The sequence below is a fragment of the Synchiropus splendidus genome, chromosome 11 (assembly GCF_027744825.2).
Source record: "Synchiropus splendidus isolate RoL2022-P1 chromosome 11, RoL_Sspl_1.0, whole genome shotgun sequence".
In the NCBI taxonomy this organism is placed as follows: Eukaryota; Metazoa; Chordata; class Actinopteri; order Syngnathiformes; family Callionymidae; genus Synchiropus; species Synchiropus splendidus.
This window is the reverse complement of record NC_071344.1, coordinates 10031638-10055193: the sequence shown is the minus strand read 5'-3', so window position 1 is coordinate 10055193 and position 23556 is coordinate 10031638. Positions and strand designations below refer to the sequence as shown.

Below are 23556 nucleotides of genomic sequence, written 5' to 3'. Positions count from 1 at the left end.
CGAAGGCCCAGCAGAGAATGTACTTCTTGAGGCAGCTACGAAAACGACTGCCGACGAAGTTGCTGGTGGAGTTCTACACAACCAGTCCATCCTCACCTTCTCTATCACTGTCTGGTACAACAGCACCACCTCCAGGGACAAGAGCAGACTGCAGCGCATCGTACGTTCTGCTAAGAAGGTGATCGGTTGCAGCCTGCCACCTCTTCAGGACCTGTATGTCTCTAGGACCCAGAGACGTGCAGGTCGCACCAGAGCCGACCCTTCTCACCCTGGACATGGACTGTTTGTTCCTCTTCCCTCTGGCAGGAGGCTACGGTCCATCCAGACCAGAACCTCCCATCACAGGAACAGCTTCTTCCCCTCGGCCGTCAGACTGTTGAATTTGTGAACAGCCTTTGTTGTTTATTTTATTTTATTTTTTTCTGTCAGCACTTTATTCCAAAACACTTTCCTAGTTGGTGGGCTCCCCACTGACCATTGATTCTGATTCTGATTCATAAGATTCTCCCTGAGTGACCAGGGGTCAGAGCTTCACCAAAGATGGGAAGCACCAGTCTGGTATTGGACAGCCACACTCTTCTTCTCCAGGATCTCATCCATGGTGTGCAGTAGGAGTCACCTCCATCAGTGCAGAGCACCCACACTGTGTCTTCTCCAAGCTAAAAACAGATTCTTCCTGAGGAAGAACTAAGTGTCAGAGTAGTTCAGTTACATCCAGTGATATATTTATTCGTTATATTTGATCTGATTCCTGATAAATCCTGAACGTGACTGCAGCCGACACCTCCTCGCAGTCTGCTGTCAATTCCCGCAGTTATGCAACAGCGATCACCTTATCGATCATGTGGGATGTGTAGTCATGCGCGTCCACTCCGCCTGTGTGTGCTGCAGGCGCGGGACTCCACCTCCCAGCATGCCGCGCGCCCTCGTCGCTCCCACTACTTTCGCCGTGAGTCGAGTTGCTGCACCCCGGAGTTGAGATCGCGCTCATGATTCGCTCCATTAATAAGTAAACAGTTGGGTGTCATGGCGGAATCCGCAGCCTGCCCCGTTTTCCAGCTGGGGAGATCCAGATACGACCAGGTAAGGGTTTCCCTCTCGCCGCGCCGATAGCATCTCGTGTGGGGTGGAAAACAGCGGCATCCTCCGCCCCGCTGCGCCGCTCCGGATGCTGCTGCGCGCACTTCTGAGGGGCGAAAGTTGCTTGTGATGGGCTTTGTTTTCCGCCGCAAACTACTTCTGCTAGCTCTTCAACTTGCAGGCTTGATTTGTGGTCGCTATTCCATCAAGGTTGTGATGTAAACATCGGGTTTGAGCCCATCTCTGGAGCGGTGCAGGATTGTTTTTCCTCCGCCAACTAACCAGCACGGCGCTCTGCGGTGGAGAGTGATGACCCGCTCGTCCTCGTGCGAAGCCCGTTACTCAAATGTTCGCCTCCGCGTGACCTTCACGGCCACCACATCACATCTGTAGTGTAAATCTTCAAGGCAAAGTCCATAGGTTGTGAGTTTGTAGATGATTTACTGTTGTTGTTCCAGCTGCTGTGTCACTCTCCTGTCCATTAACAGAAAAGTATTTATTCACTGAAGCTTGGTTACCAGGTTTAAAATGTTGGTTACGCTGGATGTTTTCAAGAAGCCAATGATTGGCGGCTAGTACCCACTGGACTACAGGAAGACTACAGAATATTAAATAAGTAAATACATCTGATTTTATTTTGGTGAGAAGGCTGTTTTGTTAAGCAAAGCAGAGACATAGAGATGGAGTGTTCTGCTGAAGTTTGCATGAGCCGTGTGAGTGGGACGACGACTGCACGAGAGCACCGTATCACTCCATAGCAGAGGATCACAACTGACCATGTCGCCTTAGGTTGCCATTTTTCAGTAATGGTGGCTCTCAAAGTCAACTACAAGTGCTTTGTTTTAAAATAAATTTCTCTGATATTTAAATACCCAGAAACTTCTGGAGTCAAAATAGCGCCCTGCAACTTGGAATACATGGTCGTGATAGCAGTGGATTTTCTGAGGGATAAACTACTTGGATGATAATGGAAGATATGGAAGTTATGCTTCTGTCCCTATGAGTGATTTAAAAAAATAAATAAAAAAACTTGCACGGACTGTAAGGGTTGCCTGTCTGTACAGTGGTACAGTGGTTTTGAACAAAAATTTCGGGATTTTTTTGCTTCGGATTTCGAACAAAAATCCAGAACTCGAATGCCCCCGAAAAAAGCCGGAAAAAACATAACGTGCTCGGACCGATCAGCTGACCCACGATGTGCTTTGTTATTGTGTATAACGCAGCCTCTGTATGCAGACGTGTCCCGTTAGCTACATTTACTGACAGTTTTTTCTTCATATTGAGGTGTAAAACCTTTCCTGTTTCCACACTGGACCGTGGTAGAGTGTCACAGGGGAGGTGCTCGCTCTCCACACCTCCGAGGCTGGAGCGCACACTCCAGGGTTTGATGTCCTGTTGTGGGCTGGAGCTGGGACAGGGATGAGGCGAGTCTGGGACAGAGCGTGACTTGGTTTATGACTTTGTCACAGCCAAACTGCACAGAAGCGCACATTCAGAGCTGGACACGCACCGGGCACCTCTTCACTTCTGGAGAGACGTCAATCACTCGGCAACCCCTCCCACATGCAGCGGCCACACACATAGAGCAGACACTCTACATTCACTCCTACAAAAGACTATTTTAAGGCTTGGAACGCATTATTTCTTTTTCCATTCATTGTAATGGGAAAAATTAATTCAGATTTCGAACAAGTCGCTTCTCGAACGGCCGTCTGGAACGGATTGTGGTCGAGAACTGTACTAACTTTTCCCTTCAGATTCAACCGCCATATTGGTTAGCTGATGCTAATGTTGCAACCCGGGCTAGAACACTCGCAAGATCTTGTTTCAATAAAGCTTTCAATGAATTCAAACTTTATCTCAGTGTCTACATAAAACTATTGATATAGTGCGCGTAAAATATCAATACAGTATGTCACCATGGTGTATTGCGATATACAAGTGTATCAAGCTGCAGGTAGGTTAAACACATGTCATAACTGCTAATCTTCTGATGGGTATCTACTGTGACATGCCGCCTTTGACCAAGTAGCTATTTTATTGCATTTATTATTTGCATAGCCAACCTTTATTGGCTTGCTTCCATGTTTATGTCGGAGAATAATTGCCCTTTGATCTCCGTAGACGGTCTTATTGCCGTCTTGGCGGCGTCCTAGATGTGAACAACTGGAATGACAGGGGACTGTTGTGTGTTTTCATGCTGCACAGACAGTGCTGTAAGCTGCAGATCGATTGAACAGGAGCTCAAGGTCTTTGCATTAAAGCAGTGAAAAATGAGGGCAGTTCTTGAATCAGCATAAATCTTGGTGTGTCTGCCGGAGCTCGGCTCGCCTGGTTGTGTTCTCTCCAGGGAGGTGGAACTCATGCATAATTAAAGCCGGCTCCTCGCGTGGATCCCGGGAAGCAGCACTGCAGCACATATGGCCTGTCAGAGACGGAGCGAGTGAATCTCCGCGCGCGCCCCGTCAGGATGTTGTTTTTATCCCTGTCGAGTCAATTAGGGCTCGAGCGGGAATGATAATTAAAATACGGCACAAAGGGGATCGCCATTCATACGTGATATGGAGGGAATCTGACTGAGACCGCCTTGTTTTCCTCCCTCTGCTCTGCCAAAGAGATTCTTGGCATTGTTGGGTCCTTTCAGGCTGTTGGCAAAGTGGCTGGGCTGCTGGCTGGCTGACAGTGAAGAGGACGGAGCAGGAATTGACCAGACCTTCAAAGCTTGAGCAAAATTTAACCATCACTGCGCTGAAAATACCTCATTTTCCATTGAGGTGCAACTGTGGGAGGGTTTGGGTCGCTTTGATGTACAAAAATAGCCTTTGTTTGGTCTGAAAAGAACGTCTGTGCTAAACTCAGACTCGGTTTACTGCAGGTGCTGACGCTGTTCTGAAATCATTGACTGGTGCTTTGTTATTCATTTTTTCATTTTCCAGGGTTCGTTTTTGGGTCGTCTGAGACACTTTGTGGACATCATCGACCCCAGCACCTTGTTTGTGTCCGAGGTAACTCCGCCATGATGCTTCTGTCTGAATTAGACTATATTTCTACCACATGAATTGTGGTTAATATGTTTTAAAATTCTTTACGTATTGACTATGTTTAACTAACCCGCTCAATGAATGCTCACAATGAAACAACCATCACATATTTCCCAAGAATATGGAATCAAAACAAAAATCCAAAAGGCAAAGCACACAATATATGTTTTTGAAAAGAAAAAAAAACTTCTATTTGATCATTTTAATAAATGTGTTCAATCAGAACCAGACAGGTTTTTGTTTATATTGGATGACAACCCCTTTGATCCTGCTGTCACTTTGACATTTCAACAAAATAAATAAAAATGGCATTGATCATTTCAATGAAACAGAGGTATTGTGCGTCATGGTTTGTAACATGGCGAGTACAGAGAGACACATCAGAACTGACCTCAGTCAAAAACGTTTGAGTCATGATAAACAATGTTTAAACCAACAAATTACACATAAAAACAGAGAGACAGACCGAGAGATGACTTAAGTGACGGAGATGTTTAAGAACACACACATGCCCAGGAAACAAGGAAAACTCCAGAACTTTCACCAATATAGAGATTGAAGAGAAAATCCATCATTAGACAAAATAAAATAGAAATAAAAGTGCCTCTCTTGATGTTGATATACCCACACATGCACATATATACGATAATAATAGTAATCATAGCACATTTTTCGGGCTGAACAACATGGACCAAATTTCATCTCTCGATATTCATTTGTGATATCGATCTGATCCAACATGAAAACCACATATTTTGGAGAAAAATAGAAACGTTTTGTGCCCTACACATGAAAAGATTAGAATAAACATTCACTGTGATATAAAGGGATGGAGAAAGTCGGATGTCTGTCACTGGCTGGCTTTAGCTGTCTATCAACGCAGCTGGAAAGGACCTTGGTTGGTTGCTCTTCGCTGGACATTGAAGTGCATTCCAGCTGCTCTGATGCTTCTGTAGCACAAGTTGTTTTGTTAACTGGAGTGAAGACAATGAAACATACACTCAGTATAGAGTCAGTCAACCCAGGTTCCATGTAGATGTGAAGCTCTTATTTGGATGTAGGATTCAAGCACTGCGCGTGGATGCTGAGGAACAGTAGTTACTTGTATGTCACATCATTTCTATGAATACGTGCGAAGTAGTGAATGGGGTTTTATGAAACACTGGCCTGGTTTTCAGGATAATTGTTGGCCCTCTTGGTTTAAAAATGATATTAATAATTAGGACACGTTCACAAAACTGACATTATAGTTCTTTCAAATTTTCAGCATTGTTTACCTCATTTTTGGTTAGAAAAGAATTATTTGCAGCGCTGCAGAAGGTCAAAATAACAATAGGTTGTCATAGTCTGTTTACGTGTTGATGTTTAGAGCCGACTGAAAGAGAGCTTGAAACTCTTGGAGGACTACAAACATGGAACCCTCCCTCCTGGAGTCTCAGACCTTCAGGTGAGTCCTCATGCTGTCGTGTGTTTTAGAATGGTTTTAAGTGTAAACGTGTTGCTCTCGTGCAGCTGTGGGAAGCTCAGAAGATCAAGCAGGTAAGTGCCGCCGCGCCGCCGTGCGTCCGCATGAAGGTGATATCACACTCTTTGCACTCAGGCCATCATTCACCCTGACACAGGAGACAAGATCTTCATGCCATTTCGAATGTCAGGTATGAGCGCAGATGAAGATCTTACAGCCGCTGGCTCATGTTGCGATCATGACTTACGCTGCGCCGCTCTCTCACTGTTCAGGTTATGTACCATTTGGAACGCCGATTGTAAGTTCCATTCTTTTTGTTGCCATGACTCAGCTGCTCTTGAATCCACATGTTTGGGGGTAGATGAAATAAGAGCACAGACTTATTTTAGCGCCGAAATAAGCTCTTGTTCCTTGGTTTCATCTAGGTCATTGGCCTTCTCCTCCCAAATCAGACTGTGGTGTCCACCATTATCTGGCAGGTACTGCTCACTCTGGAGCCATTGCATTTTAGCCACCCTTCGATCAGGAACTTTTACATTCCAACCTGAAGGACATGAACCAAATCCGACGTCTCTCTGCTTCACGGTCAAGCGTTTGTGTTTATAATGGTGTTTCTCTCCCAGTGGCTGAATCAGAGTCACAATGCCTGCGTCAACTACGCCAACCGCAACGCCACAAAGGTAGGAACCCTGTTGGAATCTCTGTTTCATTTGCTTTCATTTCGGTTTATAGCTTTAACACTGGAGCTCACCTCACTTACTCACATAGCTAAGTACAGTACAGGCTGAAACAGTGATTCTCCACTGGTGGGTATCAGCCGATACCGATACCAGTGTGAAAGTAAACTAAGTAACTATGTTTAGTTAACTAACCTCCTCCCCATGCTGCGGGATAACACTAGTCATGTTTGGAGTAAAAACTGATGACATATGGAATTACAAACTTGATATATACTTAAACAAAGTGTTTACCAAATGTTGCATGTGCTACAGTACTTCACTGCTCCCGCGTGTGATGTCAACATCAGGACTATACATGGAGTTTAAATGCCAGCATCAGCTACGGGATCAGCAATTTTTCAACGATGCCTGATCCCACTTTAAGAGATTGGGTCAATACCCGATATCACCATCGTGATCATACCTTAGATGCAAAAACACTCGCGGGCACGGTCTCCCCGGGTCACTGCATGTTCTGGTGATGATTAAACAGGAGCGGTTCAACACCAGTCAAAGATTATCTGGACTGTCCGACCCATTGCTCACATCACTCTCGATGTGTTCATTCCCTGTTGGCCCTGTTGTCACGTATCAAGCGCAGCTAGCTGCTTTGTCATGGTGACGCTTCAGTGGCAAGTGTGATTGAAAGTTTGCATGCAGTGAACTTTGAAAATTGAAAATGGCTAATGATAAGTACATAACTGGTTTGTAAGGCTTGATGTAAATATTCTACAGCGATTGAAGGTTTTTAATTTACAATTCCTCATTTCACCAAAGAGATATTATTCATATCAATGTATGGATCAATTCCTATAAGTCCATCAAAACTTTAGGCCTGGCCTCCAGAGGAATTTGTGTTGGTTGTACTATCGATATATTTAGTGCATTCAGTGCAAAAAACAGACCTCCCTTTGAAAATTGATGTGGTCTCAGCTTCCGCATTAATATTGACAGCTATAATTGTTTTTAATCGGTATCATATATTGCCTCATACAATGAAGTTTTCAAGGCTTTATATTAACCTGGTTTAATAATTATTTTTGACAAAAACGGTTGCCAGCTAAAAATAAATATGTTGAATGGAGCATCATCATTGACCGTCAGTCGTGAGTCTTACTTCAGAGTGACTTAGTCCTTTGTCACTTCACTTGCTCAGCAATCTGAATCTGTTGTCCCAAGTCAATATTCCACGTTCTCAGTGATGAATTCTCCTCTTCAGCCAACACCAACAACCAAGTTTCTTCAAGGATATGTCGGAGCTGTGACCAGTGCTGTCTCTATCGCGGTGAGTCCTCTCCTGTTTTGGTATGATGCTTCATTCTTTCATCCTCTGTGAGCACATGGATATGTCCCCTGGCTGAACAGTCCAAATTGTAAGGTGAATTGATGTCAGTGTTGTGCTGCAGGTGGGCTTGAACATCCTGATCCAGAAAGCCAACAGGCTGAGTCCGGCCACCAGAATGATCATTCAGAGACTTGTCCCCTTCCCAGCTGTAGGTACGTTCCCACAGACCCTGTCAGCTCCAGCGGCGGTCTGAATAGCTGCTGCTCCGTGTCCCCCCGACAGTGGCTCACGCTCTTGTTGCCAACATGTTGGACCAACTGTTGAACTGTGAATCAGGTGGTTGGGCAGAATAGTCATTGATAATATAGTCCAGAACTTCAATTCTCCACGTCCGTAATAATTCCTCCTCAAATCTTTTGTTTTGTAGCCTCTGTGTTTTTAAGTTATGACCTCTCTCCAGCTGATGATCACCCTTATTGATTTCTGTTTATGGTCGCCATTATTAAGTGATGTATATTATACTGTATAAAGAAAGTATCTGTGCTATTCTCAGATAGGTGCCAACTAAACTACACTTTTCAAAATAAGAGACTAGCCTGCAAAGAAAATACCTGTCACTGTCAACCTCGAATCATTTTCAGTGGTCATGAATAAGTTTAGTTCATTCAATGGCACTGTACATTTAGAATTTTCAGAGATATTGCATATTTATTTTTTGCCCATTTCCTGCTTTGCAGTCTCAGCGCACCAAGCACCCATCTTTGATTTTTTTTTTTTTTTAGTACACTACCACATTATATAGTTTTGAAGATTTTTTATTCTATTTGCTCATAATGGATCTGATAGCAGTGTCTATCGGCGCCTGCAACAACCATCATCAACCATACAACAACAGCAGAAACAAACTTAGAGAAGAAAGCTGAAGACGCTCATTAAAGCGCTGTACAGCGTGTGCATGAGTCATCGTTGAAAATGTGCCGCTCAGTTTCTGTTATCATTTCTGTTTTGTTTTGTTTTGTTTTCATAGTATTCATGACAGCACAATAACACTGGCCACAATCACGTCTCTGTTTAAAGTTGCCACGGCAACTGCAGCATGTCAGGGGACTCTTTTGTGCGCATCCTATTATTTATTTTTTTTATTTGGAAAATATAAGATTTTATGCACGTAAATGGAGCAGATGCTATTTTATTTTATATTCTCTGTGCCCTTCAATGTATCAAGAGTACGTTAAATGTAAGGAAGTTCATTTGAATGGTTTTGTAAATTCCTGCATACCTCAAAGGTCTGCTCTTAAACATTATTAAATGTCGATAATGTCTTGAGAATTTTAAAAATATTGCTTCAGTGTAGTGACCGAGCTCGAACGTCTAAGTGATTGTAAATTCAAGATGTCATTCTGACTGAACTAAAGAAGTTATTCCTATGATTTATTCAAGGTGCTAATGCAAGTGTGCATTGTTAATATTCAAAAAGCACATCACAGTATTTGAAAAATAAGGAGCAAATGCTCATCATGGAGGACCGAAATCTCAAATGGTTGCAAGGGAAAGGTGACATGCTGTTATGAAAATGGAACGATTAAAAACATTTTGATGTTGAAATGAAGAAATACAGGTTTGATGTGATAAGAAAAAGTTGCAGTTGGGGACTAAAGTAAAGACAACATATCCAATACCCTGAATATGAATCTGATTTGCTGCTCAAATGATAAACCTACAGCTCATTTAATTTCCTGTTCATGTCAGTGTGTGTTGTGTGATGGAACTGTGTGTCGGTCCTCAGCCAGCGCAAACATCTGCAACGTGGGTCTGATGCGACACAACGAGTTATCTGAAGGCATCGACGTGCTGGACCATAACGGCAAGGTGGTGGGCTCCTCCAAAATTGCTGCAAAACACGTAAGAATGCCGACTTGGTTTTCTCCTGAAATACTCCAGATCGGCTCCTGTCGCTCAGCTTCTTCTGCTGAACCGTGTGCACAATGTTTTCATTTCCCTCCAGGCCATCGCTGAGACCGCCTTCACACGTGTGGTCCTCCCCATGCCCATCTTCGTGCTGCCCCCCATCATCATGTCCTACCTGGAGAGGTTGGTCACACTCTGCATCTGCACAGTCACATCGTGGCTCATGCACTTCCCAAAATGCTGGGTTCTTTTCAACGCCACCAACATGAAAACCCTGCTCATTGACAGTGTCATATGCAAAAATTAAACCCAATTCATTCAAAGAAAAAGGCAACACACCATAGTTAGTACCTTCAGTACTGTCTTCAGTAACAGAATTGAGTTAGTTAAAGTTACGTTACATATAAAACCCCAAATAAATATTTACTTTTTTTTTTTCTATATTATTCAATTGACTTATTTAATTACATATGGTGATATGAAAGTGACCACATCACTAATACATGCTCTTATCACAAAACCTTGCACTACTGTACGCAGGATTTCAGGTCCATTTCGCCTAGAATGTTTCCCAAATTTTCTTGAATTCTTTGAAGCTCATTTCCATAATCCTGTTCTTGGAAGTGGCTCCCCAAAAACAAATATGGTTCCGTCAAATCCGGTGACTGTGGAGGCCAAACACATTTCACATTTTTCTGCCTCTTTCCCTGAAGCTCACCGACTGGTCCGGCTCCGAATCATGTTGTCGGTAGGAGATACTCTGACACTGAAATGTAACAGTGTTTTCTGCCAGTCCTATTCATGGATTTCTCACCGTAAAACTCTTGAATCTTAAAGGCAAAAAACATTTAAGATGAACCTTATCAGATTAATTATATTCTCAAATAAATATAATAAAAAAAAAATCGAAAGCACGTTTTTGTTCAATGTATTTTTTGTTTTACCACGCAGCTCAGGACTGCACCTTCTCTCCTGACCACGCCCACTCTGCCGTGCACGTTCATGAGGACTTTTTTATTATGTATTCAATTCTGACGTGAATAAATATGTGTAAATTTGTCGAGGCAATTGTGTGGTCTACCTACTTAAATATCATTTTAATAAATCATTTATCATATTTTTAGAAGCCTTTCTCATTCTCCAAAAAAAAAGTAAATGTTACAAATATACACATATATATTCTAGTGTGCGTACTTTTTAATTTATCGGTATAATCGGGAGGCAAACCCGGCATCAGTGCAAGATTATACTTGGTTTAATGGCTGACATCTGCCATGGCCTGAAGCTCTTCTGCTCCACTTCAACTCTCATGTAACTCACTCACCGCGAGCTGTTTTCTGGAAGTTAAAACCCCCCTCTGTGGGTGAGACGTCATATTTTTGTATTTTCCCTGGATCCATAAATAGCCCGCCCGAGTCCTCTGGGGGGCGCTCAGCAACGCAGACTCATGCTTCCTCTCGTCTCAGACTTCGATTCCTCCGGAGCAACCGCCGACTGCTTCTGCCCATCCACAGCCTCGTCTGCCTGGTGACCTTTGGCCTGTCGCTGCCCGTGGCCATCAGCCTCTTTCCACAGATGTCTCAGGTACAGTGTGTTCCAGATGGTTCGCGGGGAGCAGCTGGGCCACATATTACACACACCAGGCTGCACAGCCTGTAAATTAAATCGCTGGAGCTCAAATCCCCCGGTTCCCCTCTAAATCTTTGCATCGTTCACAGATCGAAGTGTCTCGTCTGGAGCCGGAGATTGCCATGGCAACCGATTGCAAGGTGGTGACCTACAACAAAGGTTTATGATGGATGGGGAGGAAGGGATGGGAGGAGATCAGCCATGGAACGCCATCCATCCTGATGCTTCCATGCTCTGCTGCGTCTTCAGAGCAAACTAACTGTTTTTAACTCACTCCCGTGTCCCAATTCCAGCACAAACCAGCAGCTGTGTCTCTGTACATAGATGAAATCATATAGAGAAGATTTATAGTATTTTATACGACCTTACAATGAGCTTTTCGGTATTTTGGATTCCTGTCAACAAAGACAGGCACGTTGTATTACACCTTAAATTTGTATCTGATCATGGATCATAGTGTCATGCGTAGACGCTAACAACAGTATGGTGTGTGCTCAACAACAGGAATCTTTTATGTTCATTTTTGCAATTTAACTGAGGGATTTTTATTGCATAAATTTGTTATATTTTTTATGTAACTTTGGTGTTTAATTATTGAAATTTTATTTTATTAATATTGTTATTTTGTTATTATTGAAACAAAACAAAAATATGTCTAGAAGGAAATTGTCGCCATGGAGCTTCTCAAAAAAAATTCAGTTCAGGTTAGTATTAATGCAATAAAATGAATACATATTAATGTATATTATATTGCACCTAGATTTAGACTGTTGTGTTTTAACTTGACTTTAACATAAAATGAATACAAGAGAAGCCACACAAATCAACAGACATAAACTTTCTTTTATTTAAAAAAAACAAACAAACATATATAGTACGTTTCTGAAGTTAATCAAAATTGTATGACAACATTTATTAAAAATATATGTGTGTATATTTAATAAGGATTACATTTATAGTGTTTTGGTTAAAAGCAACAACAAAATACCTCTCAAGGATTAATGTCATGAAAGACTTGCTGTTTAATACTCATTTTGTTGTTGCATCAAATTCATTTTACATTTTTTCTACTGACGCAGACAAAAGCATTGGTGCTCCATATAAAACATTTTTTTTTTTGGTTAGAAAAGTTTGGTTATAAAACATTGATTTGACTTTTAATCAATAAACAGAGTTTGTCCACTGCTGAAATCTCTGCTGTGACCCTTGTAAATGTTGACGAAACATCTCAAGATTGTTAATATAAGTTAACATGAACCTGACAATGTGAGAACTGGTATTTCCTAAAACTACTGATGACTTTGCTGCACACTATTAAATGAATATAAACACAACTGTGTTTGTGACTGTTTACTTTACAACTGATAAACTAGCCCAAAACAGACATGAGAATATTCAATTTTTTAATGCAAAAAAGTGTTGGATCAGCAATCAATTGTAAGAGATTTTTAGTTTCAATAGCATTGTGAAGCAATTGAATGTGTATATTGTGTGAAGGTATATGAACTATGCAGTCAGTAATATGCCTGATTTACACTATAAGTATAAATGATAATTCAATCTTAGTATTAAATATGAATTATAATATACTTTATTGTGATTTCCCTTGGAGTGTGGGGCCATCACAGAAACCTTTCTTGAGTTTTTCTAATCTTTTTATTTTGTTTCCCAACCCTGACAAAACGTTTTGATTTCTCTTTTTACTTGTATTTCTAGAACAGTAGACGTCACATTAATGTGTCTCTAAGAAGCCTGAGGTCATGGTTTCCTCGGCATTCCTGCAGTTCATATATCGTCCACTAAGCGTCACTGCTCTCCCCATTCAGTGGCATACGTCACCGGGGTGAAAGGTTTTGCCAACATGGCGGCTCCCCGTGATGACATGTTTTCCTTCTGCACAGACGCCGGCAAAGTTGCCAGCGGTGTAGAAGTGAGGTTAATCGACAACATCAAGGTATGTGTTTCCTGTAAGTGTTATGTTGAAGGGTGGGCGTGCTTCATCTGCGTCTGAGGTCGCGTTGTTTTCGGTACCATGTCGGGTCTGTCAGCTGCTTCTGAGCCAACGTGCACCATCACTGTGATTCGTTCGGTTGTTTCCTGCAACTGAGAGCAAATTCTTACGATGAATAACCGCAAACTGCCTGGTTGTGAGCGTTTATCTTCAAGAGTTTCTTTTGCCTTACTACTCGAGTGATTTTGGGAGGTATAAATAGGCATATTTGAAGTATAAAAATGTGTTTTCCAACTTGAAGTGTAAAGACAATGACGGAATTCGTCGTTGAACACGAGAAAACGTGAGCATCTGCCCTCCTGTTTATGTCATATTGAGGTGTATGTGGTGGACTATGTGTCTGAAGGTTTGGATTGTGTGACAGGGGAAGGGTCTTTTTGCCAAGAGAAGCATCAAGAAGGGAGACACCATCTTCATCGAGCGCCCGCTTGTCTCCTCTCAGTTCCTGTGGAACTCTTTGTATCAATATAGAGGTGAGACTTGTTTGTCATACAATGTTTTGTTGTGATCATGGGACATGGCTCTCATCAGGCCACAAAACTCTGTTGTCTCTGAACAGCTTGTGAGTTTTGCTTAAGAGCGCTGGAGACAGCGGAGGAGAACGCCAGGAGGCTCAGTGGCAACCCAGGACTCACACTTCCCCATCCTGAGCTCTGCCAGGTCCGACCCGAGCTTCACCAGGCCTGCCCTCAGTGTCAGGTGGGTTCACCATGTTTAAATCGACTTACAGAGCTCACAAAGTCTGAGGCGCATCTCCTGCTCTAACTTTTGAATGAGAATGATTTCACTGTATATATACACACACACATATATATACACACACACACACACACACACACACACACACACACACACACACAGTGTGGTACCTCGGTTTTCGAACATCCCGGACTTCGAACAAAAATTTCAAGATTTTTTTGCTTCTGATTTCGAATGAAAATCCAGAACTCGAACGCCCCCGAAAAAAGCCGGAAAAAAACATAACGTGCACGGACCGATCAGCTGACCCATGATGTTCTTTGTTATTGTGTATAACGCAGCCTCTGTATGCAGACGTGTCCCGTTAGCTACATTTACTGACTGTTTTTTCTACATATTGAGGTGTAAAACCTTTCCTGTCTCCGCACTGGACCGTGGTAGAGTGTCACAGGGGAGGTGCTCTCCACACCTCCGAGGCTGGAGTGCGCACTCCAGGGTTTGATGTCCTGTTGTGGGCTGGAGCTGGGACAGGGATGAGGCGAGTCTTGGACAGAGCGTGACTTGGTTTATGACTTTGTCACAGCCAAACTGCACAGAAGCACCTCTTCACTTCTGGAGAGACATCACTCACTCGGCAACCCCTCCCACATGCAGCGGCCACACACATAGAGGAACAGCGCACCTGCAGCAGACACTCTACATTCACTCCTACAAAAGCTTATTTTAAGGCTTGGAACACATTATTTCTTTTTCCATTAATTGTAATGGGAAAAATCGATTCAGATTTCGAACAATTTGCTTCTCGAACGGCCGTCTGGATTGTAGTTGAGAACTGAGCTACCACTGTATATATATTTATATATATATATACATATATATATATATATATATATATATATATATATATATATATATTTTTTTTTTTTTTTTTTTTTTTTCAACTCAACTTATCTCTTGTACACCCTGAAAAGAAAGCAATATTTGTTCTAGTGCAGTTTAAAATGTAAAAATGAAAGTAAAATGAAAGAAAATTAGACAATTGTATTGTTCTGCCCTTCTAGCTGCCATATTCAAACAAATGATATATATAATATATAATATATCTAAAATGTATCAACACCATGACCAACAACTCTAATTTATTAAAGCATCGGTGCAGAATAAATTACTGAAGCATTTTATTTCATTCCTGTGTGGTACTCATTTGTGTTCTGTTGACTGCCACATGGCGCGATGGACTCTGAAATGTTCTTTCCCAGAACAGCGACTAGATCAATAGGGTGTCGGACACCAAGCGATTGATTGGAGTGGCTGTGGTCAACGACAAACCTCAAGTGCATTTGTGGAAAGAAATTGATTGTTTTTTCCCCCCACTATTTATATGCTGCTGGTTAGTGCTGCTCCTTTTGGTAATGGCAACATTTAAGATTAGTATCGATTCCAATTTTGCTAAATTCATCTAATAATATACACACAAAAATATTTCTGCCATTTTTTTTTTTCAATCATTCTTGGGTCACAGGACATGTAATGGTGGATATTTAATTCTCAGTTACTGCACTTTGGGTGGCTATTTCACTCCATGAATGTTTTCCAAGCTTTAATAAAGACATCACTGTCATAACAATAATAATAATAATAATAATAATAATGCTGATAATGATAACCATGCCTTAGAACATTGTTTCTAACAAAAAAAAAGAATCAAACAATGCATGTGAGTAGACTAAGGTGAAGCAGAAGAACATCTCCATACCTGACAAAGGCTGACATCATGTCTTTGCATGTCGTGGAGGTTCATCTTTCACTTCTCAGGTCTTGGGTCTATACTTGAGATTGAGCAGCAGTAATACTAATGGCTTGCTTATTTACTGCTAATACGCAGTAATTATGGTGTTATTTAGAAGGCACTTTTGCTGACCATATATATATTGATAATGTATTGTCAGGCTTCACAACAGGCGGTTGCAGGCTACTACACCCATGAACAGGTAGTTTATCTAGACCGGGGTTTTTCAACTGCCGCCGCACACAACTGTGCTGTGGGAGTGTGTCAGGTGTGTTGTGGGAAAATTATCCAGTTTCACCTCATGTGTCCAGAGATAGAGGTGGGCGATATGATGGCATTAACAATGAGAAGGTGTTGAGGACCAACCAACGTGAGGAGATCACATGGATTCACTGGCATTCTTTCTCTCCACTCTACTGTAGAGCTCCAGTGTGTTGATGCACTGATCTGTCCGTCAGTCAAAGCAGCGCTGCTGTGGTGCACCACGCTCCTCTTCCCACACACTCACAGCCAAGAAGCCGCTCACATGCGCAACTTCCTGCTGTTTCTAAACCTGATGCACCTCGAACTTGACCACAAACTTTCACCACAGAACCATGGAGGGAGGGATCCTTGTCGGAGCCGCCACCATGCCAAAGACTGTCTGCCCCGCAGAGCTAATGGCTAACGTGACATCTCACTTCATTGAAGTTTGCTCTGTGGTTTAAAAGTTGGTGAAAAACTAAATGCACAACAAAATAAATGCGCTCCATGATGTGAAGAGAGAAAAACCATCCAAAACCATGCAAAAGAGAAGTGATGAGCTGTTATTGAAAGTACATAAATAAATAAATCATCATATAGTTTGCCATATTGCCCGCCCCTTTCTGTACAAAACAAATACATTTTCTGCTATTTATTTCTGCAAATAGCCTGGGAAAACAACAAGCGAGTGTCAGTAGCTCCAGTGTTTCACAAATGAATAGGGATTTTCTGTAGGACTTTAAGCACGAGTGCGCTTTGGCCCAGGTTCCTTTGGTGGTGACCCCCGGGATTTTTCCAATGAACCAAGGGTGCCACGGCTTGACAAAGGTTGAAAAACACTGATCTATACAATGTTGGCCAGTCTAAAGTGTGACCCAGATCTCCATCGGCTTAATGTACCAAGACATAGAAGACACTGCTACTCCTAGATTTAAGTCCCAACTTATAGACCCTCACAGGAACAAAGTGACTTGTAGGCAGTCAGCATTTCTACAAAGTGCTCAATAAAATTAAAAAGCGTCAAGTGCAAAAAATAATGTCAAGTGCACAAGCTGCCAGTGCAGTGAAGCTGAAACTGAGCTGTCATTTGTTCGACCCAGTTAGAAGCCTCTTTTGCTCAGTCCAGGGTCGCACGTATCAATATCCTCAAACAGATTGCTGGACCGTGAAGCCTCACGTGCCACGCCAACAAGAAAAACTCTTGTTAGTTAGTTCACCCTCGGCAGGACTGTCTCCCCCAGCATTCTTACTGTGAGGCGGCGCATTACGTCTGAAGATCACGCAGCTCTGGTGATCATAGTTGTGTTGAACATGTGTGTGCTGCTCTCTCCAGGTGCTGTACTGCAGCAGCGAGTGTCGACAGGCTGCCGCTGATCAGTACCACCGCGCCTTGTGTCTCGGCCCGTCTCAGGAAGACCCCGACCATCCCATCAACAAACTGAAAGATGCCTGGAGGTATTTTTATTTTTCATTCTTTCTGCTGTGACCGAACATGATCTGGCTTGTATCTAAATCAGCGATACGTCTGACTTCCGATCATAAGTAAGGAGTGTCAATGAATCATAACAGTGTATCTAATGGTAACAGCATCACTTCAATAACAAAAAGGGATTTTGACCATCTAAAGCACGGTCTTCTTGTTACCTTATCCAAAAACACACAAACTAACTTCCAAATCGGATGATGAAAGTACACTTGTAAGCCGATGTTGACTTCTCACGTCTCCCCCTTCAGGAGCGTCCACTACCCCCCAGAGACCTCCAGCATCATGCTCATGGCCAAAATGGTGGCTGCTGTCAAACAGGTGACGCACTAAAGCCAGTGAATTACGGGATGCTTCCTGCAACAGCTCTTTTACTGCAGCCTCCTTTTTATTATTTACTTTTACACGCTCCCTTGGAGCCGCTGCACTCGTGCACTGGTAGAACTTCCTGCTTGAGTGAATGACCCCGCTCAGTTGGAGGTTTACTGAAGGTTTTCTGTCTCTCTGCCCACTTTCTTTTCAGCGATCGTCTGCTATTGTTGGGTGTTCATGTGTCTTATTGATGCTGCGCTTGTGTGGCTGCATGTGGGTCGTGCGTGCTTCATTTTGTCCTTGTGCAGGCTTCTTAGTGAAATGTTTTGCTTCCCAAAATCTTTGTAAATGAAAAGCAGGTTCTAGTCTTCCCCTTAAGTGGTTTTATTTGCTTGTATTTATTCAAGTCTGTACCAAAACCCTGTTAGCTTTATGGTGGTGAAGTCACAAATGAACATAACCCAAAGGTGTATTGGAAAATTCATTCGATTTGAATGTTTTTTAACCTTGTTTTATCTATTCTGTTGTCCTTTTTGAACCATAAATCTGACTACCACGTTCTCCACATCCACGTGGAATGTGAAACGCACCACTGAGTGATGCTGTGTGCTGTGCAGGCTAAGGACAAATCCCAGTGGCAGAAGCTTTTCTCGCACTTCTGCAGCCGGACAGCCAACGAGGAGGAAGAGATCGCCCATAAACTCCTGGGGGACAAGTTCAGAGTAAGTTTCCTCTGCCGGAGTTGAGGTGAGAAACGGAAGGCGAGTGTCATTCACAGGTCGCAGAGCTTTAAGCGCTGCCTTCTGACTGGATTTCAGTGTCAGAGTTTGGGATTTGATGATGTCATTGGTGTCTCCAGGGGCAGCTGTCTCTGCTGCACAGCCTCTTCGCCGAAGCACTTTATGACGATCAGCTGAGTCGGGTGAGTGGGCTTGTGAAGTTTCTTAGTCGTGAGATGAAGATGAGTCCTGAGGACGTCAGGGGTCCTGCTAATTTAAGCCTCCTAGATTAAGGCTGAGCTCTGAGTGTGGCCCGATTTATTGGATGATGTCATTTCCTGTCATGCTGGGGAGGCGAGGTTTCAGAGGACACACGGCATTTATTCATGTGGTACCTTCACACTTTATCGCAGTGGTTTGTCCCCGAGGGCTTCCGCTCTCTCTTCGCTCTGGTGGGAACTAACGGACAAGGCATCGGCACCAGGTGATTCCCCCCTCTCCCCCCAAACTCATTGTCCCGTTCTTCACCCTTAAACTGGACTTTGTCTCTCCAGCTCCCTCAGTCAGTGGGTTCACGCCTGCGACGCGCTTCAGCTTCCTGGCCAGCAGAGGGAGCAGTTGGACTCCTTTATCGACCAGCTGTACAAAGACATCGAAAAAGGTCACTTTTCACTGCTAACAGAAGTGGCTGATTTATGATGTAAAGGTCAGGCAGATGACCCCTGTGCTCGCCCTGCAGAAACGGGAGACTTCCTCAACTGTGAAGGCTCTGGACTCTTTCTGCTTCAAAGCTCATGTAAGTCTGGATTTAATGAGATCTAAACGCCCACTTCTCGCCAAAGGTCAGCTGCTGACCCCTCACCGCTGCCCCTGCAGGTAACCACAGCTGCACGGCAAACGCCGAGGCGTCCTTCCCCGACAACAACTTCCTGCTTCACCTCTGCGCCCTCTGCGACATCGCCCCCGGAGAGGTCAGCAGACACAACCCCTTCTGGTGTGGGACGCTCCTGTCTGGCTCTGTGCGTCTCACTCGGGATGTCAGAAGTGCGAAGTTGCTATGACAACTTGTCAGGGAGATTGAGAGGCTTTATATCTGTTGTCTCGCCGCGGCCTTGAAGCCGTCACCAGCTGCATTCAAAGCCGGGTCGCGAGGAGTTTTGATGTTTCAGCCAAGCTTGTAGCACTTCTGCAACAAAAGAGCTTGACTTACAATGAAGGTCTGTTGATCTATTCGGAGGAACAACTGGACCTTCCAGTGACGATTTCTGGATCTGGAAAGAGAGACAGACACATATTTAAAAAAAAAAAAAAAAAACAGAGAGAAGGACGCAGAGACAGACTGGGTTACTTTCTACATCAAGGAACATACAGTATATAACCGTAAATGAGCTACTCATTCATATGCAGTATATTAGCCAGTTATTATTCATCATAAAGTACTTTTACAACTACCAACATTTCGCACAGATGGACTAACACGGAGACTAAACAAAGCACATGGATGACCACGAAAGTTGAAGCGAAGAGAGTGAGACAGGTTGGCTCACGGCCCAGCCACAGCTTATAGAATGCAAAGCGGGTGGTCGTAATGTTACAGCTGTCGCATGCCTCTTATGCTTCACCTCTTCTGAACTGCGCCCCCAAATAATAGCCTTAAGACCCACCGAGTTCAGGTGGTAAATTAAAACGGAGGCTCCATCTGAAGTTTGTGTTTGTGAAGCCGGTTCAGGTCCGTCAGCGTCGCTCCATCGATCGGCTCACGGACGGGTTTGCTTCAATTTTAGGAGATCTGCATCAGCTACCTGGACTGCTGCCAGCGCGACCGGAGCCGTCACAGCCGCCACAAAATTCTGAGGTAAATGTTGAGGCCCTCTCAGATGAACCTGCGTGGGATCAATACCAAGCCTTTCAGGCATTCATGAAGAGTCTGGCAGCAGCCACCACAGTTGTGTTTTCACTGGAGCAGTTTTATTGATGATCGAGCGCCGTGACGTGTGGCCACTCTCTCCGCAGGGAGAACTACCTGTTCACCTGCTCGTGTCCGAAGTGCGTCTCGCAGATGGACGAGCTGGACGTGACATCAGAGGAGGAAGAGGAGGAGGAGGAGGAGGAAGGGGAGGCGGAAGGTGAAACGGAGGGGGATGAGATGGAAGATGAGATGACTGATGTGTGATGGAGGCTCACATTTCTGTTCCTGCCCCGGAATAAAGACTTGACACGCTCGCACACACAACCTGCAGCGCCACTGATTTTCACAGCAACCAAACAAACGCATCGTCTCCATTTCCGCTATCCATTCTCCAGCTGACATATGCAAGTCGGGATCCAAAACTAGTAATGTGCCATCATTCCTCACCAGTTTTGTTTTTACAAACCTCCTTCCACTTTAGGCTTTTCACGAAAGATTTCTCTGTTTTACCAAATATGAGGAAACTATCAACAACAAAGACGCAATAAAAAAATAAAACTTTCCTTTACCTGATGGGATTTTAGTGATGATTCCGTCGCTTTCTAAATTTAACTTTCTCAGGTGACCTGAGAATGGAAAAACTGGGACATCATCAGTGCCGTCTATTTTTATTGTGAACTTTCAAGTTGCCTGTGGACAAGACAAGACTAAGTATCTCCCAACATCTCAGCTAAGCACAGTCTGAGAAGGAGCAACAGCTCCATCAGAGACTTCTGAGAAGTCTGTTTGCCCAAATGGAAGATGAAGGAGGACAACTGGGACTGAAGTCGGCGACACGTGCAACCATTATGGACCGTGATGTGGAGGATACCGAGGAGGTATCTTGTTTTACACCTGCGGGCTGCGACATGCTCAGTATTAATACATGAGCCACATTTGGTGGCAGTAGTGAGTCATTGAACTGACTTGACAGCTGCAAATCTGTGATAGTTGTCAACTACGATCTTGAAAAGAAAAAATGATGAAGAAAGTGACAGTGCCCCCAACAGTAAAAACCTGTGGGAGCAGTTTTAAATTAATTTTCCTTGCGATACTTTCATTTACACTTCACCTATCGTCTTACTTTTTAGTTTATTAATGAAAAAAAAAACGTTTTAGGATATTTAGACGTTTTATTATACTTATTTTAGTCAGAATTGTATTCATGACTTGTGAGTTTTTCCAATTTTAGTTTGCATCAGGTGTATTTTTTTCCGCCTTTTTTTAATTTGAACATGTTTTAAAACTTGAACATGAACATGACTTGCACCTGGTTCTGCTGCTGGTTGGACTTTTTGATGACTATTATCTTTGTACTGATCGCATGGTTTCATTCATTTCACAAGGTTTTGGATTGTTTACATGTGTGGTTATTGAACACAAATGAAATCAGTAGTCACAGTAATGAATCAGGTCCATTCCTTGAATGGGCCCTGGACCCATTTGTTCTGGAAAAGGAGGCCCCAAGATCAAAAAGGTTAAGAACCCCTGGTCTTAGTCTGTATGTTCTTACTTTTTTCATTGTTTTTCCCCCTTCTATTTTATTTCATTTCTTTGTATTGGCATGTATGTTGCTGCTGCACCATAGATTCCCGTTGTGGCTACATAAATGTATTTAAAAAAATGCTATACACCATGGAGCTGGGCATCTGAGGGGGAGGGACTTCATGAGTTCTATGCTTAAAAATCACATGGATTGTCAATACTGTAAACTCATCCAATAAAAACAGCTTTTTCCCCATTTCAGTATATCTGGTCTCCACATGCGTCACACTTTTATGTCTGAGGTGAATTAAAACCGAACTGAAATATTAAAGGTATTTTCCTTTCAACATTGCAGAACAGCCTGGCTAACAATCCCCAAAATATTCTTGTAGAAACACAACAGAACAAAGTCAAAGAGAGCCAGCGATGCTAGTTTTGAAAGACGTTGTAGTTGTAGAACTTCACTGGCCTTTCTCCAGACATGAATGAATATTTAGTTTGTGGAGATGTGGCCTTGTTGCCTTTTACAGTTGGTGAGAACACAAATCAACATCAGCCCAACACAGACTTCACCTCCCTCGATCACTGTGTCATTCATATGCATTAGATGAGCCCAGCTGACTAACAGATATCACGGCCCCCTGAGATTCAGACAGAAACCAGGTGATGAAACGGAGGTGAAATATCTACACAGGCCCATATGTTTCAATTTAAAGCTCATTACTTTTGCATTCAAATCTGACTGCACAACCAGAGATCGCATTAACAGCATGTCCAGAATTCTTGTATGTATTTATTCTGCCCCGGCGCAGGAAGACACACAGGGCACGTGGCTTGTGGAAGTGTGATTTAAGAGGCAGCTGGATATTGTGTTGCGATGATCTATACAGGCCTGGTCAAGTTAAGCCTTAATGTGCGACGGTGACATTGAGTGGAAAATTGCCACGTCAGTAAGTGTTTGCCCTCTGTCCAGACCCGACTCCAACCTTGGTCACACTTGGATGAAGGCGCCGCGACACGCACGTGAATCAATGTTACGGCGACGCCTCGGCCGAAATGTTATCAGCGGCTGAACGATGGATGGAAATATGGCATTGTTTGATTTAGCATTCAGTGCTGGGACAGTAGCTTTTTTTTTCTTTTTATTTTTTAGATCAATAGTTTGGAGTGTTCATTTCCTAGTGTTGATTATTTAGAGCTGAACTACAGCCTCTTCAGCTGAAAAACGGTTTCTGGAGTTGTTTTCTTGAACGAGTTGTGAATTCAAAATGACGGATCAATAAGGATGATCATTTTTTATGAACACAGGGTCACAAAAGCCGAGGCTCCTTCAGTTTTTTCAATTTGGCCACAAAACTTCAAACAACTCAGTTCTTTAAACGGCACATATTTCAATGCGCGGCAGTCAGAAACAGAAGGTACTATACCTTACACACCCTTTGACATAGTGTTATATTCACATATTTAACATAAAAACTGACAGACTCTATGGATTTCCATTCAATGTAAAATGATTTTTTTTTAGGTAATCACCCTGCTCAAACACTAGTTGGCGCAGCAGTTTATCCACTGTACATTTGAATAGAATTGTGCTCTTTGAAATAAAATAAAATGAGAATGATATATGTGAAATGGCGGTGACAGAGTGTGAATGTGTATTAAATGTATATGCAGAGGTGGGTAGAGTAGAAAGAAAGATAAAAAATAAAAAATAAATAAAATAAAAAAATTAAGTTCAAG

General features: G+C 42.9%; 2 protein-coding genes across 4 annotated transcripts; both read left to right on the top strand.

Moving 5' to 3' along the window:
• The first annotated feature begins 929 nt into the window (after nt 1-929).
• Nucleotides 930-12451, top strand: sfxn5b (sideroflexin 5b). Of its 2 annotated transcripts, XM_053879969.1 has the most exons (14): nt 930-1083; nt 4017-4085; nt 5491-5568; nt 5634-5660; nt 5722-5776; nt 5859-5884; nt 6012-6065; nt 6210-6266; nt 7525-7590; nt 7712-7802; nt 9377-9492; nt 9596-9681; nt 10965-11082; nt 11217-12451. In XM_053879969.1, exons 1-14 carry the CDS (start codon nt 1027-1029, stop codon nt 11292-11294), a joined length of 978 nt encoding a protein of 325 aa, XP_053735944.1. In that variant the 5' UTR covers nt 930-1026; the 3' UTR covers nt 11295-12451. The 2 variants fall into 2 exon arrangements, with proteins under 2 accessions (XP_053735944.1, XP_053735945.1); XM_053879970.1 differs by lacking the exons at nt 5722-5776; nt 5859-5884; nt 6012-6065.
• Nucleotides 12452-12964: 513 nt separating this feature from the next.
• Nucleotides 12965-22016, top strand: smyd5 (SMYD family member 5). Of its 2 annotated transcripts, XM_053879266.1 has the most exons (13): nt 12965-13081; nt 13503-13611; nt 13698-13837; nt 17203-17324; nt 17604-17673; nt 18282-18386; nt 18524-18586; nt 18797-18867; nt 18938-19044; nt 19123-19179; nt 19260-19354; nt 20168-20238; nt 20397-22016. In XM_053879266.1, the coding sequence occupies exons 1-13, from the start codon at nt 12989-12991 to the stop codon at nt 20554-20556; spliced, it is 1263 nt and encodes a 420-aa protein (XP_053735241.1). In that variant the 5' UTR covers nt 12965-12988; the 3' UTR covers nt 20557-22016. The 2 variants fall into 2 exon arrangements, with proteins under 2 accessions (XP_053735241.1, XP_053735243.1); XM_053879268.1 differs by lacking the exon at nt 20168-20238.
• The last annotated feature ends 1540 nt before the right edge of the window (nt 22017-23556 follow it).

Coding starts and splice junctions, on each gene's coding strand:
- sfxn5b (XM_053879969.1), top strand. CDS start 1,027: ATGGCGGAATCCGCAGCCTGCCCCGTTTTCCAGCTGGGGAGATCCAGA. Junction 7,803..9,376: donor TGTCCCCTTCCCAGCTGTAG/GTACGTTCCCAC, acceptor GTCGGTCCTCAG/CCAGCGCAAACATCTGCAAC. Junction 9,493..9,595: donor CCAAAATTGCTGCAAAACAC/GTAAGAATGCCG, acceptor ATTTCCCTCCAG/GCCATCGCTGAGACCGCCTT.
- smyd5 (XM_053879266.1), top strand. CDS start 12,989: ATGGCGGCTCCCCGTGATGACATGTTTTCCTTCTGCACAGACGCCGGC. Junction 18,387..18,523: donor TCCTGGGGGACAAGTTCAGA/GTAAGTTTCCTC, acceptor TGGTGTCTCCAG/GGGCAGCTGTCTCTGCTGCA. Junction 18,587..18,796: donor ATGACGATCAGCTGAGTCGG/GTGAGTGGGCTT, acceptor ACTTTATCGCAG/TGGTTTGTCCCCGAGGGCTT.